This window comes from Juglans microcarpa x Juglans regia, chromosome 1D (genome assembly GCF_004785595.1).
Source record: "Juglans microcarpa x Juglans regia isolate MS1-56 chromosome 1D, Jm3101_v1.0, whole genome shotgun sequence".
In the NCBI taxonomy this organism is placed as follows: Eukaryota; Viridiplantae; Streptophyta; class Magnoliopsida; order Fagales; family Juglandaceae; genus Juglans; species Juglans microcarpa x Juglans regia.
Window position 1 is genome coordinate 2,109,255 of NC_054594.1, and position 16,963 is coordinate 2,126,217.

Genomic DNA, 16,963 nt, shown 5'->3' on the forward strand with positions numbered 1-16,963 from the left:
CAATCTATAAATGAGGCTTGCAAATTTTCCAAAAAACAAAATCTCTATCACTAAAATATCACATGATCTAAATAAAGAATACCAACATCAAATTAATATTGTATCTTCACTAACATTTTTGGCACTTTTTTCTTTTTTCGTTGCAATAAACTCTTTTAATGTGCACTTGAGATCGTTAAAAAATCAACAAAAATGGTTTTGATTTAATTCAAAATGGATATGGTTTACACTTAGTGTAATATATGAGCATTTAATATCTCACATTTTATGTTAAATAAATCCTAGATCTCCATTTTTATATATATGAAGTGAAAATATCATGGTCCGTTGAAAACAGTTGAACTACTTGCAACAATTCCTATACGCTAGCTTAAACATGGCTAATTTGCTATATATTTCAACTAGCAATATGGAGAAAATTTGAAAACTCATCTTAATTTATCTCAACTAATCTTATCTCATCATTACAACTTTTTCAAATGTCCATACAAAATATAATAAACAATTTAACTTTTTTAAATTTCAAAATAATTTTTTCAAATTCTCACACAAAATATAATAAATAACTCAATTTTTATTCTATTATTCACAAACCATTTCAACTCATCTCTGAATCTAAACCACTCCTAAAGAAAAAAATAGAAAGAAAAACTTCCTTCACTTAAGGTAAAACCAAACGTAATCAATTAAAAAATAATTGGTTAAATTGAGAGCAAAAATAATGTTCGATAGATGAGGGCAAAAAAAAAAAAAAATTAACTTTGATATGATTTGTTATATTCATGATGGCAAAACGCAATAAAGTTGCACTATTGCATGAATAATTAAAATCAGAATTAAACTAGTAGGTGAAAATCCCGGGTAAACCATCCGTGGATATAGCATTGTGCTATTTTTAATTCAATTTGGAACCCACTTAAAAAGTTCTATTTATGACATTAAATGATTAACTGACAAGTAAAATATAATAAATAATTTTTAATAATTAAAAGTTGTTATATTTAACAGTCCTACAGCATATAATAAAAATAAAAAGATAAAAGATAAAAATATGTATATTATTTAGGACTGCTAATTAGTAAAATTTTTCAATAATTAAATGCTGCATTAAGAGATTATGAGAGGATGAAAGCAAAAGTGATGGTGGTAACATTAAACATATATATAACTATTACATAAATTTATATAATTTTTTAGCAAAATTATTATTTTTCAATTATTTTTTTATTTTTTATTTTAATGAGATGAAAACTTCCACTCAGCAACCTAATGCTACATGCTTAGAGAAAAAAAAAAAAAAATTTATACTTTGTCCGTGTGTAATCTAAGACTGTTAAATAGAATAAGGATAAGTTTGGTGAGTTATGAGATGATATGAGAATTTTGTAAATAGTAATAAGATAATTTGTGAATAGTAATGAGATAATTTGAATTGTTTTATGGGATTTTGAGAAATGAGAGAGAAAAAGTTAAATAAAAAATATTATAAAGTTAAAAATATTGTTAGAATATAATTTTTTAATATAATTTTTGTTTAGAGATTTAAAAAAATTGAATTATTTTTTATTTTTGTATTTAAAAGTTTAAAAAAATTGTAATGATTAATTTGAAAGTATTTATATTTGAATGATATTTGAGAATAAAATAAGATAAGATAAGAATTGATGAAAATCTTTTCAAAACAAGTAGTAAATCTTATTAGTTAAACAATGAGCGATGAACTCTTTGTTCAACAACCTCAAATAATTCCACGGTAAATAAAAAATTCAAAATAATTGCATCGTAATCTAACAGAAGTCAAAGTCTAAGGAGGAGTGCCCTCATCCTACTTTCTCTTTTTCCTCTTCACACGCCTCAGGTCTTGCTGTTCTACAGAGTTTCCGAGGTCGGAGTCTTGGACTATATATTAATTTAGAGAAAGTCTACTTTATCTTCTTAATTTGATATTTTTATTTGACTTCTAATTAAAATTTATTTTTTTATTTTATTTTATTTTTATTTAGTGGTTAAGGAAGTGATTTTAAGTGTATTGATGTATTTTTTTTATTTTTAAATATATTTAAATATGTTAAAAAAATGTGAAAAGAAAAAAAAAAAAAAAAAAAAATTTACACTGGGCATACCGCCCAGCGGTCAAAATGGGGCGGCATAGTAGCCGCCCCATTAATTTAATGCACAGACGTAATAAATTTTAAATAATGTTTCGCGTTTAGTAAAATTCTAGAGCGATGGAGGCAAACATGGAAACCCTCCCTGTTCGTCTCGGGAAAATCGTTTAATGGCTTTGTTTTCCGCGAGGCAAAAGTTCGCTCCGTTCCAGGAGTAGTACATTTCTTTTTGGCTTCTTTTGCAGTCTCTCTCTCTCTCTCTCTCTCTCTCTCTCTGATCGAAGGACTTGGCAGCTTGGTGAAAGAAAGGGAAGGGTGCGTCATGAGCTGCGCAATCTGAGGTCTGCCTTTCGCTTCGAAGACCCTCTTTCTCTGTTTTCTCTTCTTCTCTGAGAAAGCAATGGCGGAAGAAATGTGTTTCTTCAACAAGGTGCCCCTGGCTCACTCAGTCATCTTCTTCTTAATTATTATCTGTTCCTTGCATTACCTTTTGAATTCGACTTTTTGTTTAAAATAGAGGAGCGGACTTTTTATTTTGAAATTGTTTGGTGGAAATTTTTTATTTTTGTGAAATGGGTATGGAACAATTTCCTGTTGGTCTTAGAGGATAATGATCTTCGTTTTCTCTTTCCCTCTTTCTCTTCTGTCTTTGTTATTTTTTATTTTCCTTACTTTGACTTGGATATAAATCTTGCTATAGAAAAAATAAAGTAAATTTCATTATGATGATTGATGGGTATTGAAGAAAGATATAGATGGGTTTATGAAGAATGCTTGGTAATTCCTCTTCATGTTCCGCTCTGGGTTTCAGCTGCATAAAAATTTTGTCTTGCTTTTATGGCTTATCTATCTCTACCAGTATAAAATATGTTTTATTCCTATATCCACCAAGTGGCCCTTTCTCTGTAGTTGGTTTAGCTGAAATCTAGTGGTTCTGTGATATATGTGCCGTGATTTGAAAACATTTTATACACTAGAAATCTAGTGGTTCTGTGATCTAGTTAGGGTACTGTAACCAGCTTGCTTTTTCCTCTCTCTGTCTGTCTCTCTCTCTCTCTCTCAACACATGCTTAAAATCTAATGATATAAATATCACACCATTTCTTACAATCCCCCGTTGCAAAATGTTTAATTTAATTTTGGTTTTTATTTTCTCTGTGGGTCACAGGATACTCTCGTACTAAAGCCTCCAAAGAGATCTCCAATGTTATCAAGGATGGTAATCTTAGTGTTTGCAATGGTCTTTGGCGTTTATATCTACTCAATCTGTCTAAAGGGGATAAGCACCCACACCAAGACTAAATTTCGGAACCTTCAAGTTATTGAAAGGCCTTGCCATGACAATGGCATTGAGCTATCCGAAATTCATTACACTCATTTCCCAAAACCTGAAACTTATAGCAGGTAATTCAGAACTTCTGTCAAAGGATTATGTTGGGAGTTCATTCAGATGGGCTAATTTCATTTTTTTTTACATTGTAACCAGGGCTGAGTGTGAGCATAATCCTGTACAATTCTTTGCCATCTTGTCAATGCAGAGGTCGGGAAGTGGGTGGTTTGAGACCCTATTAAATAGTCATGTTAATGTAAGCTCCAATGGGGAGATATTCTCTGTTAAGGATAGGAGGAAAAATATTTCTTCCATTGTACAGAATCTTGATAGAGTATACAACTTGGATTGGTTCAGTAGTGCTTCCAGAAATCAATGCACTGCAGCAGTGGGCTTCAAGTGGATGCTTAATCAGGTATTAATGTGTTTGAATCTGTGTTGATAATCGCTTCTCTTTTATCAAGTTCTGTAATAGGTGGCAATTAGCACAATTTTGTGGCTCTTGACCATTGATTCAATGTTAGACCATGAGAATGAATCACTCCACCGTTTACTAGTTACAGCTCATGGGTAAGTGGAAGTATTATCATTGGTCCAATTGTGAGAACAGCCGCTAGGTTACTCGTGTCAAATTAATTTGTCAATTTATTAAGCATTTCAATTTCAGTGGATGATGTCTTCTCTACTTTTAATGAACTCTTATCAACAGTTTCTCTCCAATGATCGATGTGTTACTTTTGTTTCTATTTATGCACTTGACCATTAGGTAATAGGGCAGATAATCTACTTCTCCCCAAGACTTTCCGAGCCAAACTCATTTCTTAGCTTAATACTTCGGTTTAACTATGTATGTGCCCTAAAGATTGCAATCATGTAACTGTCTGATTAGGTCTATCTCTGGGATGCAAATAGTCCAATATAGCATTATCTGTAGCATTTCCTCCACTAAACTGCTCCGTTTAGCACCTGGTTTATAGCCCAGGGGCATTATTAGCAACAGATTTTTCAAGTCTCTGACAACTTATATGGGTTTCAATTGGTTGCAGCAAGGTCGGATTTTTGCATATCACTTGTATTTAAGGGAACAGATTAATTGGTCATGATTTCTTTGTAAATATTTTGTGAAGGCCGTGTATTTAAATGATTGAATGAGGTGAAATTGCTTCTAGTATTATGAAGTAGAATTCTTTTTTTTTTTTTTTTTTAATTTTTTTTTTATAAGTAATTATGAAGTAGAATTCTTGCATCTGTTATGTTTACACAACCTTGCTATTTTTTCTTTCTTTCAGATGCTTGCCAATTTTGTGGGTTCAGTTTGTTGTCAAATCTTATATTGGTTTTTTTGCTACTGACGTGTGTAGGTAGAGATTTAGTTAGGAGGGGGTAGAGTGGTTCTACTCTTCAGTTCCGGAGATTTCTCTCTTAGCTAGATCTCTAATATGCCTACTGTTTTTTAGCCATATCTAGCCACATATGCAAGGTTTTGGAGAACAATTAGAAACGCTGGAAGCTTAGTATGTGGTTTTTCTTTAAAAGAACTAGTAAAATTGGACGTGTACATGGCATAAAAGAAAAAGTGAAGCAACTCTGATGGGGCTAGTAATTTGGTGGTAGTGCCCTACAAAGCACAAAGAGATGACAAAAATATCTTTACTTATTTTTTTTCCCTGCAAGAGAATTTTTTCCTAGTTTAATCATTCACGTAGGGTCTTACAAATCATAATGGGAAGATTCAAATATCTTTACACCCTTTAGCTGTATGTTTGTGCAAATCCATACTTAATTTGGAAAAATGATTACCATCATGTAAATTTAATCATTTTATCAATATACATCACGGGAGCATATATTTTGTGTCCATATGAATGCTTAGTATCAAGTTTTTGTGTTTGTTTTTCGTTGTGACTGTGGTGGAAGAGCCAATATTTCTTTGCATTGTACATACAGGGATTAATGGAGCACCATAAAGAAATTGCAGAATACTTCAATCGTAAGGGCGTTTCTGCAATATTTCTCTTCCGAAGAAATTTATTGGGTCGGATGGTTTCAGTGCTTGCCAATTCCTATGATCGATATGCTAAGCTATTGAATGGAACTCACAAGTCACATGTGCATACACACGAAGAGGTCGCTCTCTCTCTCTCTCTCTCTCTCTCTCTCTCACACACACACACACACACACACACACACACATGCATGATTTTGAACTAATAGCTTTTTATTTGATGTAGGCCAATATCCTTTCAAAGTACAAGCCTTTTATAAACTGCACCTCGTTGATTACAGACCTGAAGGATATGGAGGTGACAAGAGCCAAAGTTTTGGAGTACTTTAATAATACTCGGCACATCATTCTTTACTATGAAGATATTATCATGAACCACACTGTAAGGGCTTATTTATGATTTTTAATAGAAGTTCTCATATGATCCAATCATCTCATAACTTATCATACTAATATCATGATCCTATACATTTTTTACATGCTCTCATCAGTTAACATTCCCACTATCACCCGCTTCTCCCCCCGCCCCCTTCTTTTTTCCTCCCCTCCCACACAATTTATCTCAATCATCTGAGATAGTGTAAACATCTCTGCAGTGTGCCTCTTCTTGGTGGTCCTTATTCTCCATGTTTCTTGCAGAAACTAGACAATGTTCAAGATTTTTTAAAGCTTCCAAAGATGGAATTGACAAGCCGGCAAATCAAAATACACAAGGGGCCCCTGTCGGATCACATTAGGAACTGGGAGGACGTTAACAAGACACTTACTGGAACAGCTTATGAGAGTTTTCTCCGTTCAGAGTATTAGACAAAATCTGCCGAAAACTCTGACCGGTGTATATACCAAATTAACCTATTCTTAGAAAAGGAAGCTGACAGGATACCGGCCTCTTGAAAAATTTTGGCTTAGGCTTTTTGATGGTTTTTTCTTCCAATTAGAGTCAACAATCTGTTGATGAGCCTTTTTTCTTTTCCGTCATTTTCTTGATGGTTTTTTCTTCCCAAAGCCTCAATCAGCAATCCGTTGATGAGCCTTTTCCTTCATTTTCTTGCTAGTAAAATAGACATCGTGTATATGTAGCCAATCAATGTGATACAAATCAGCGTTGTTTTAAGCACAAATAACCATGGGTTTTATGGCTTGTGCTGCGTGGCTCAGTTTCATTGCATTGCATGGTAGTTACAAAGAACCATATGCGTGTGCTCTCTCCGTTTGAAAACATGGAAAAGTTGGAAGAGTGGAGTAAGAAAGACTCGGTGAGGTCTTGATGGTTAGAATACGATCCTCCAAAGGTTGTAAATAACTGTTGATGTAGGCATTATTGGTTGAACCGCGTAACAGACTCGTGTTCATCTTGCTTGTTGACAATGACTTGATTTGCTTTGTTCTTTACTTTGTAGCACTTTAGACCATTGTAGGCCATATCAATTTAGAAACCTACAACTTTTCAGTAATTCCCGAGTTAAGAGGAGTTTCTGATAGTTATGCATCAAATTTTTGTCCTATTCTTGCAAAGACGAAGAGTAGTGTAATTGCTGCCCAGAAGAAGATAACTAAGACTTCGTTTGTTTTTACAGATAAGATAAAATGAGTTTATATTAAAATTAAAAGTTGAATAAAATATTGTTAGAATATATTTTTTTAATATTATTTTCGTTTTGGAATTTGAAAAAGTTGAATTGTTTATTTTTTTAGTGTGAGAATTTGAAAAAATTGTAATAATTAGATGAAATGAGATGAATTAAGACGAGTTAAGATTGGATACATAATTTGAATATCACTAGCAAATAGTGAACCTTCCTAAAATAAAACTTCATTTACATATTTTGAGTATCACTTTATACTGGGTATTTTGGTCATTTCACTTACTAAAATAATACAAAATGACTAAAATACCTCGTGTTTTAGAAAAAACTTATTTGATATGTATATATTCCTCCCACTCTAAGGTAACCTTTAGAACTCGGAGAAGAACTCTAGGAGATCTGAATCCATAATTCCATACTCTTTAACTGTCAAAGCGCGTGGGGATTGCTTTAAGTAGTGTATATCACGTTATAGAAAGATCAAACTGCTAAAAGCCACATGAAGCGTCCAACTTATATGGCCTACTTTTTGTCCCAAAGAATAAAAGATGAACAATAGTGACCAAAAAGAAAAGAACAAGCAAAGAACATAAACAACTAAGGAAATCTGCAGGTGAACATCACTCTAACAGACAAGTAAGTACTTTGAAAAAAAAATCTATTTATTATTTATTTTCTTATTATCCTCTCATTATTTCATGATGTGGCATTAGATGATAGGTTCACAAGTGAAATATAATAAATAGTTTTCAATTATCTAATGTCATATCATGAGATGATGACAGGATGATGAGAATTGAGATAATGAATTGCATTACTTGTGAGATTAAGATACCGCCGAAGTGGAAGGTTTGTGAAGTAATATACAAATAACTGCTCCAATGTTACCATTAAATAACAAAAAAGAAAAGAGAACTAAAACCGTACACAAACAACTGCCCAAACATTTTCATTAAAAAACGAAAAACAAAAAACAAATGACATGTGCACTACATCCATGACACAACAGACAATCCAATTCTCTTTGTTCTTAGTGCACAAATCATGTATATATATTAAATTACTGCTCTGCATTTGAGAAGCCAACCACGCTCTCAAGTCTTTTTCAATACCATTTTAAATAGTTGGGGGGTTGAGAGAGAGCACCTAATTTGGAGTTATCTCGTTTGAGTCATAAGGGGCCTTGAATATTGATAAGCCATTTACATATGAGAAAAGATATTTGTAACTGTAAATTGTGTAACTGTCGCTAATCACTTTGAAAAAAATGAATAAAACATTAGACCCACATGAAAAAAATTAATTTTTTTAATAGTAGATCTTATTTTTTTCAAAATACTTACACTGTATTTATACACTTATAGTTGTATGTAGAATTACTCTTTATATATATAGCTAAAAACTTAGCATATGTAATGTTCTTTTCCTCTTGGCTGACCTACAATTCAGATACGCTTGGGGCATCAAATGGACTTTCATTCTTTCATGGGCTTATATCATTTTACATCCAACAAACGCTATAAGGCCCACTTTATGTACAATAAAGGGATTGTCATAACCCAAAACTGAAGTGTTGCTCAAATTAAGTAAACCCAATAATCGAGCTCAAGCCTATATGGGCTAAGATTCCAAGTTATATTGGATCAATCTAAACCGAGAGTGTCATTGAAATTAGATACTATTATTTCTCTAAATTCCGAAAATTAGAAGAAGTTAATTTTATTCGGTTTATTTAAAGAAAATTTCTATTTATAAGTAATTGTGGATACCATACTTAGTAAAATGTTTGCATGCTACAATTTCATTTGGAAAAAAAATTTTAAATTTTGAATCTTAACAATTAAATCTTATCATTTAAGTAATTTAAATGGTGTGCACTACAAATTGATTTGATAATAGAATAACTCTTATTTAAATATGGTAGTAAAGATGTTTAATTTTAATTTCGAAACCCGAAAATTCAGAATCAGAGATTGACTATGGATAAAACTCTTTTCTCTCAACCATTTGAATTTTGATATTAGAGTTTCAAATCATGATCTCTACAATGTATTTTCCTTTTATCTTAAGCACGCACAAAAATATTTTCTATACCCTGCAACTTCCTTACCATTTTAGTTTCCATATTCTCTGAAAATCATATATTTACGAATAATTATTAAATAATTTTAAAATACAGACACATGGCACATCGACCATCCTATCATTGGATGACGTGTTCTTAAATTTTATTATTTATACATACAATTTTAATGCCATATATATATATATATATATATATATATATATATGTTAGAATGAAAGTGTCACATTATCCATACTCCCAAATTATCTAATAATTCAAGAACAACGACTTGATCTTTAATCTTGATAAGAAATCTAAATATTATTAAGACCTATCCAAATAATGATTCTTTGTCAAAATCCATCCACATTATTATTAAGACCTATCCAAATACTATCTGGCGGCCTGTTAATAAAATCCAATCCTAAACTAATCCATGCGTGACTTGGCCTTAGTATATATGGGCATAATTTAGAGTAGGAAGATCAACAGCAAACGACTTACCAAGAAAATGAACAGTCGATAATTTTGAATATCAGAATTAGGTACGTGCACAAAAGTTAATCGGTAACAAGGGAAACCAAATCGATATATCCAACCAAGCACTATATATATATATATATATATATATATATATAAGGAATATCCTCTTTAGGTAAAAGTCCCAAGACCATTTAGACCAATTAAATAAAGCCCCATCCATGGTATGCGACAAAATGTATAGTTCATGCTTTTGCTAAATCATCAACATTTTGCTCTCGAGTTCTTTTATTTGCAAGTCGGTGTGTACTAGAATACCATTTACACCACTTACATAGTAAAATTTAAAATTTAAAATTTATCTTTCAAATCAAGTACTTATATCATGTAAGTGCACGCTTTGCTTATTATAAGTATGTTATCCACACATTAATTTTGATGAAGTAAGGATTGCTCAACCTCGAGATCATAAAAACATCACGGCCACTATAAACACCTTGGGCTTGTTAAACATTAACCTTCACATCACAAGATGATGAGGCTAAACTGACGCCGGACAGAATAGAGATTAATTCTGACGATTAGTTCCAACAAATGATCAACATATATAAAAAAGACAAGAGATTCTTTCAAAATACAGAGAAAACAACTCTAAATAATATTGATTAATAGTAAAATTCAAAATTATTTTATGAAACTCACAAGCCGGATTTAAATAGTTGCAAAATTTAAAATTAATTATGATGATTTTTCTAAAAAAGGAAAAATCTAAATTATTTTTTGAAAAATAAACATATAAATAAACAAGAATCCTACTAAAAATTTGGCTAAAATTGAAATCAGAATCATTTTTAAAACTTAGAATTAAGTATTTACTAATAAGACATATTTACTAATAAGGCAAAAATGAGTATAAATATATGATTTGATGATAAATAACTAATATTGCCCTTAGTCCAAAGAATATATTAATTAAGCTAATTCTCCTTCCATATTTGTATAAATTCATCTTCTTAAAATAGTATTTCAATGCAATCAACGTAGAATTTGGACCTAACTAGATATCCTATATCAATTTGGGTTTGCATCATAAACTTACAATATGCCTGCATGCAATAACCTTTTGTGCACGAGGACATGTCGACTGTGATCATGTGGCCAGATTTATAGGCCACAAGTAAGGTGGGACATCATGATCAGCGTATGTAGTATTAGAATCTAATTCAAAGATGACCTTTAATGATCATGAAAACAAATGTGCAACCGAAGAAATAAAAAAAAGGGAATAAAAGAATCTCCAAATAGTTCGGCATTATATGCCGGCCAGTACTACTTTTCATTTCGCGATCTGTCGCAGCCACGAATTAGAGGGTTTTTTTTTTTTTTTTTTCATGATTAGAATAGTAATTAATAATTAGAGGATGGAAATGAAATGCAGTCAACCGTCAAACAGGCCACTATGACTTTTGATGAGATTTTATAATTAATTATAAACAAAAGTTTTATGAGCTTATAAATTAGCAGAGATCACCACATGCGGATCCTTTTTAAGATTTTATTAGCTGGGATATTCCCTTAACATTCCTTTAAAATTATTTTATAAATTTAAATTTATAAATTGATGTAGATTTATGTAATACATTAAATTTATTTTATAATAAAAATAATTTTATAATATGAAGTATTATATGTGTGGCTTTTATATGTTCAGTACGAAAGAATTGCTCTGGTTCACTCACTGTAATCTATCAATTTGACCCATTACATTTACTGTATTCTATTCTTGTTGCGTTTGCACATGGTTCCACTTGTTCCATTATCTCCTAGATCTCTCCTGTAAACTTTATAAATGTCGGCAGAGCTAAGGCTTCAGGCAATTCATATGCTGAGGTTCATTTAAGTTTCTTGGAAACAAACTTGCTTAGCAGATATAAGTACTCCAGTCTCTAGGCAACTACCAGCTAATTAATTGCTTAATTAGCTGATTTGGTTCTCCCTATCTCTCTCGCTCTCTCCTTGTATAACCAGTTGTCTTTCAATCTCTCAGCCTGATCCATGGCCCAGAACAAAATTTTAATCTCCGCCTGTCTTTTCTTTGTTTTGATTTTCTCCCAAGAAATTAGGTTCATTGAGGGAAGGCGTTTGCTTGTAGGGAAGAATATCGAATTTCAAACGTCGCTCCAAACTCATCATAATAAAATCCATGATGATCATGACATGACCACGAGCGACGTAATTACTCATGAAGCACTAGTACTACTGTCTCCTCCTACAGCACCAGCTGACGAAGGTGTGGCGCCTCCCCCGCCGCCTCCAGCTCATCATGCCATCAATGACTTCAGGCCAACAGCTCCAGGTCACAGCCCTGGTGCCGGGCATTCCATTCATCACTAGGCCTATTATTTCTTAGTCTTCCTGTATTTATATATGTTGCATGCATGCATATATATTCTCAGTACTGATCATTGCATGTGCAGGAAATGACTTCATTATCTATATTTATATGTATCATTAATAATGGTGTTGTGCTTCAATTTGCCAATTAAGGATTTAAGGTTGTAGCTAGCCAGGGTTGAATTTTCTTCCTGTTTCTTGTCCAAAAAACAAAAACCTGTATCTTTATAGTTTCCGCTCTATTTAATTATCTTGTAACTTTGGACAAGTGTCCATACGTACAATAAAGCGTTGTAATTTGTCGTTTTTCGTCAATTTGTTGGGTTTTCAATGAAATCTAGCTAATTATCATGCTATTCTTCTTGCCTTTTTTTTTTAAAACCTTAATTTTCTTTTATCGACACCCGACATCATCGATCAGCACAAAAGGTTGCACTTTGCCACTGCACGTACGTAGTAACCTGCGGAAATTCCTAATTAATAATAGATATGAGTAAATCAATGTTCGAATCGGGTTGATCTAATATTTTAGGCAGCCAAAGGTAATTAAACAATTAATTAATTGAGCGTCAAAATGTTACGGCGGACTCGCCCACCCACTAATTTCATGAGTACTACTCCTGATGAAGCTAGCTAGCAACCATAACCTGAACTTGATCAGAACCACCTCAACGCACTTAACACAGATCACCACGTACGGCATGCACTCAGTAACTCGTCTTGGGCGCCTCTCATGATCATGTGCATGCACGATAACGTCGTCCTCCACGATCGGCCATAAAATTTAGCATATTTGCATTAAAAAAATGACAGCTTCATGTATAAGTACTACAGATCTAGATCAAATGTGCATGACCAAGTATACACGTGTGTGTGTGTGTGTGGTCGGCAGCCTTGTTTTGGCCGAGAGATCGAGTATCTCATGATAATTCGCCCCTGTTCCGGCAGTAGTACTCATGTATCTAGAAGTAGTATTAAGATGTGTGGTACGTGACTCTTTTCTGGCTAATTATATCAGAAGGGTACGCCTCACTTCACCATGCATGCCGCATTAACGTAGCTAGGTGCATGTAGTAATATTGCATGGCCTTTTTTCACTTGTCATTAAGCTGCATTTCCGGCCTTTAATTTTAGAGAGCTGCTACATAGCATCCATTGTACTGGGTGCACACAATGCACTCACTACATGAATGCTTTTGGTCCATGTATTTTTTTTTTCACTAGACGGCTTCTCTCGTCTCTCTCATCCCTCCCATCATCTATCTAATCGTTTCTCTCTCTCATTTCGACACTCTCTCTCTCATCAGATCTCTCTCATCGACTCTCTCTCATCAGAACGACTCTCTCTCTCATCTCGGGCTCTCTCTCTCCTCGACTCTCTCTCTCATCTCTACTCTCTCTCTCCTCGACTCTCTCTCTCATCTCCGCTCTCTCTCTCATCTCGAGCTCTCTCTCTCTCATCTCGGTCTCTCTCTCCTTGACTCTCTCTCTCCCTCATCTCGAGCTCTCTCACTCATCTCGATCTCTCTCATCGTCACTCTCTCTCTCCTCGACTCTCTCTCTCTCTCTCTCATCTCTACTTTCTCTCTCCTTGACTCTCTCTCTCTCATCTCCGCTCTCTCTCTCATCTCTCTCTCTCTCTCTCATCTCCGCTCTCTCTCTCATCGTCAGTCTCTCTCTCATCAACTCTCTCAGTCTACAGTAATTTTGAATTTGAGAGATAAATATTATAGGTATTTTCGTCATTTGACTTATGCCACGTAGGGTGTGCAGCGGCTGCACCCACTACAGTGGCTTCTCCCCAGAGTTTTTCTTAATTTTATTGTTCTGCCCCAAGTCCAACGCTAATGCTGTAGATCATCAGGATGTTAATTTGCTCCGTGATGTTTTTAATCTGTATACTTCATGTTCTTTTATTTCTTTTGCATGGAAAAGTGTATCAATAGTACTCAAGATCGCATTTTTCTAATTATTTGTATCTAATTATCTCATGTCATGCCTCTTCTAATTAATTCAAGGCCAATGAAGCATGTAAATTAATAAAGACGTCAAAAAAATTCACATTAATCCTCCTTAAGCGTATGAATTCTCTCCAGAAGAGTCGCAAGAATGAGGGCATGACTAAGATCTCTTTTTGTGATTAAGTGGAATATCTAATTAGAAATTAGAAATATTAAAAGATAACTAAACCCTAAACAATCATAATTTCTGAAATGCGAAAAATTAAAAAATGTGCCAACGTTAGATTATTGATCTTGTTCAAATTAAAGATATTCATCATCATGTATATAATGATCCCATGTTTCGACATTTTTTGTTTTAATTTTCGGTAAGTCTTTGATGTGCTAATTCAAAAATCAAAAGCATACAACAAATTGCTCAAATAAGATTTTTAGACCTTATAAGTAGTACTCATGATCTTGATGCACATAACATAACAACTAGCTTCTTATTTGAGGAGACAAGACTAAAATTAGAATTCTCTAAATCTCTAATGATAAGTACTTAAAAGCACAAAGAACCGTACGTAGGACTCTATCTAATTCAGCCCTAAACTATTAAATTCCCTAGCTATTCCAAGAAATCACAAGCGATTCCCCTATTTTGAAGATCACGTGGATAAAACTACAAGCTCTAATTGCTAGCTATCTGCTTCCTGAATTTTTGTCTACTCGAATTATATATCAAGTTTCTGCAGTTTACTTAACATCCTGTTAATGTAATTAATTATGTTACTGTTCGGCATTAACTTCCCTTAAGCCGATCAAACAAGGCCACAGAACCTGTCAATCTAAAATATTCGAGGCTCCAGTTCAGATGCGCCCACACACACAATCTTAAAATTACCCTAGCTGTGCTTGCTACCTGTTCTTTTGTTTCAATTCCTATAAGATAGAGCACTTATTTTTTTTACTTATTTTGGATTGATTAGATATTGCACTCAGTTGAGTTCAGTCTAGTTTTAAGCTGAGTCTAACATCCAAAACAAGTATTATGTTTGAGGTACGTCAGCATGTTTGGGGGGTGAGATGAGAATTTTGTGTTTTGTTTAAAAGTTTAAAATATTATGTTTTAATATTATTATTGTGTTGAAACCTGCCTTTGCGTACCTCAAACATATATCAGCGCCGGTCAATCGTCTGCATATATACCATATATAGGTAATGCATCACTCGATTATATTGATTCAAATTTCAAATCTTCCTTATGATGAAAGCATGATCCAATTGTGCTGCTGCATGTGTGGACTTTTCCAAATTGTGTGATACTGTTCTATTAATATTCTCTCATGTTAATTAGTTCCATGAAATGCTGATTATAAATTCATTCATAAAACGTTAATGTTCATATCCCGTCTATATGCTGATGGTTGGAGGACTTGTGGTATGCATGTTATATTTGTTTTTAACGCTAAATTACGAGCTGCATGCGGTTTCAGCAATTAATAATTGCATATATATATATATATGCATTGGTTACAAGCTTATTCAATGTAAAAAACTTCTGAACAAAACCATAGGAAATCTCTTTAATTCTAATTTCTGTTCATGTCTACAATTATTATTTTTTCAGCTACCAATTAATCAAACATTCTATTAATGCATAATGCGAGCTCAGCTGTGCAGCTAAATCCTTTCAACCAGTAAGCCTGAGATATATTAATGTATTAGTACTATCTGATCATACTCACCATGATAAGCTCAAGCTTTTTACCTCGTACGTTCCTAATTGTCATGTGTTGTCTTGGTTGAAGAAATGCTATATAGTATTTCAGAGTAGTACTGTGCAGTATTATGACAACGTCGACATTCGTACATGGCAGCCACGAGAGTCTGCAGACAAAAAGATCGAATAGGTCCTAGACTTTTGGAAAGATCTTTCAGAAGATCTTAATTAACCGTAATTGGGATTCAAAATATTTCATAGAGATTCTATATATCTCTCTTTCCACCGGATCAGTCACTATCAAAATACGACGTTGCACGTTCTAGCAAGCTAGCCAGTTGCATTTTATTAAACTAAGCAATAAAGATCGCACATCCAACGACGTTGCCCGTGCACTACAGCCTAGCTAGCACAACAGAGAATCAAATTCTGTTGGTTCTATACTGCATGCAGCAGCATATTAAATCTCTCTCAGATCAGTGGGAGGGATATTACTCTTCCCCGGTTCCAGGAGCCAACCAGTACGCTGAAGTCGCCCTTTTTACAGAATTCTTTATAATTTTCAATGCCATACCAAATGGGCGGCGGGGGTTGAGGCAAAGCACTTAGTAGCTACATCATTTGCTTGATTTTAACTTATTCGACTACAAACTAAAAGTAATCAATATCGTCTTATTTTCTGACCACAAAGGACTGGAGTGGTCGGGCCTCCAATGGGGTTGGTGGCTGCGCGCATGTGGTAGTGCATTCGGGCGTTTGACTTTTTCTAACTCTTGACCATGATTTTTCCGTTTTCTATTAATGAATCCATTGATACGAAGGAGTATTGTTAGTTACATAAATACATACATACATATATATATATATATGTTATCCCCTACTCCATGTGCAGCAAGAATCGATTGGTAGCTCGTGAAGTAGTACTGCATCCATCAGTCCAAAGTTACTGAGATCCCATTTGGTCCAAAAATCTTTAACAATAGTCAGTAGTAGTACTCGTTTATTCAAAGGAAATAATAATACATTTCGGAATCCGCATTCGATGGTTATCATGGATTGCACGTGTAGAAACCAAAAGGATGCATGGTTTGCAGCAGAAATGATGTTAGAGAACCATTAAATGAGACATGCATGAGATCAGAGTCCTCACATATTCTAGACTCCGTGACGAGTACTGTTTATATGAAAGATCAGTCCATTCAGCTATATTTAATATCCCCATAGTTTTTTAATTTTTCGGCAAGTAAAAGTTCTTGTAATTTTATTATATATCAATATAATCTTGCGGCCTCCCTCTAGAATGAAAAAGTCTCAACTAATGATCGATGC

General features: G+C 33.6%; 1 protein-coding gene across 1 annotated transcript; it reads left to right on the plus strand.

Annotated features, from left to right (window-relative positions):
* Positions 1–2,186: 2,186 nt before the first annotated feature.
* Positions 2,187–6,564, plus strand: LOC121249758 (nodulation protein H). The gene is made up of 6 exons (XM_041148552.1): positions 2,187–2,538; positions 3,277–3,512; positions 3,595–3,853; positions 5,386–5,565; positions 5,670–5,825; positions 6,083–6,564. Exons 1-6 carry the CDS (start codon positions 2,509–2,511, stop codon positions 6,248–6,250), a joined length of 1,029 nt encoding a protein of 342 aa, XP_041004486.1. The 5' UTR covers positions 2,187–2,508; the 3' UTR covers positions 6,251–6,564.
* Positions 6,565–16,963: the final 10,399 nt, after the last annotated feature.

What these genes read in the sequence shown, in the direction of transcription:
- LOC121249758 (XM_041148552.1), top strand. Translation starts at nt 2,509, where the DNA reads ATGGCGGAAGAAATGTGTTTCTTCAACAAG. An exon ending in TCAAGTGGATGCTTAATCAG is followed by an intron (nt 3,854 to 5,385) that starts GTATTAATGTGT and finishes TTGTACATACAG; the next exon opens with GGATTAATGGAGCACCATAA. An exon ending in ATATTATCATGAACCACACT is followed by an intron (nt 5,826 to 6,082) that starts GTAAGGGCTTAT and finishes TGTTTCTTGCAG; the next exon opens with AAACTAGACAATGTTCAAGA.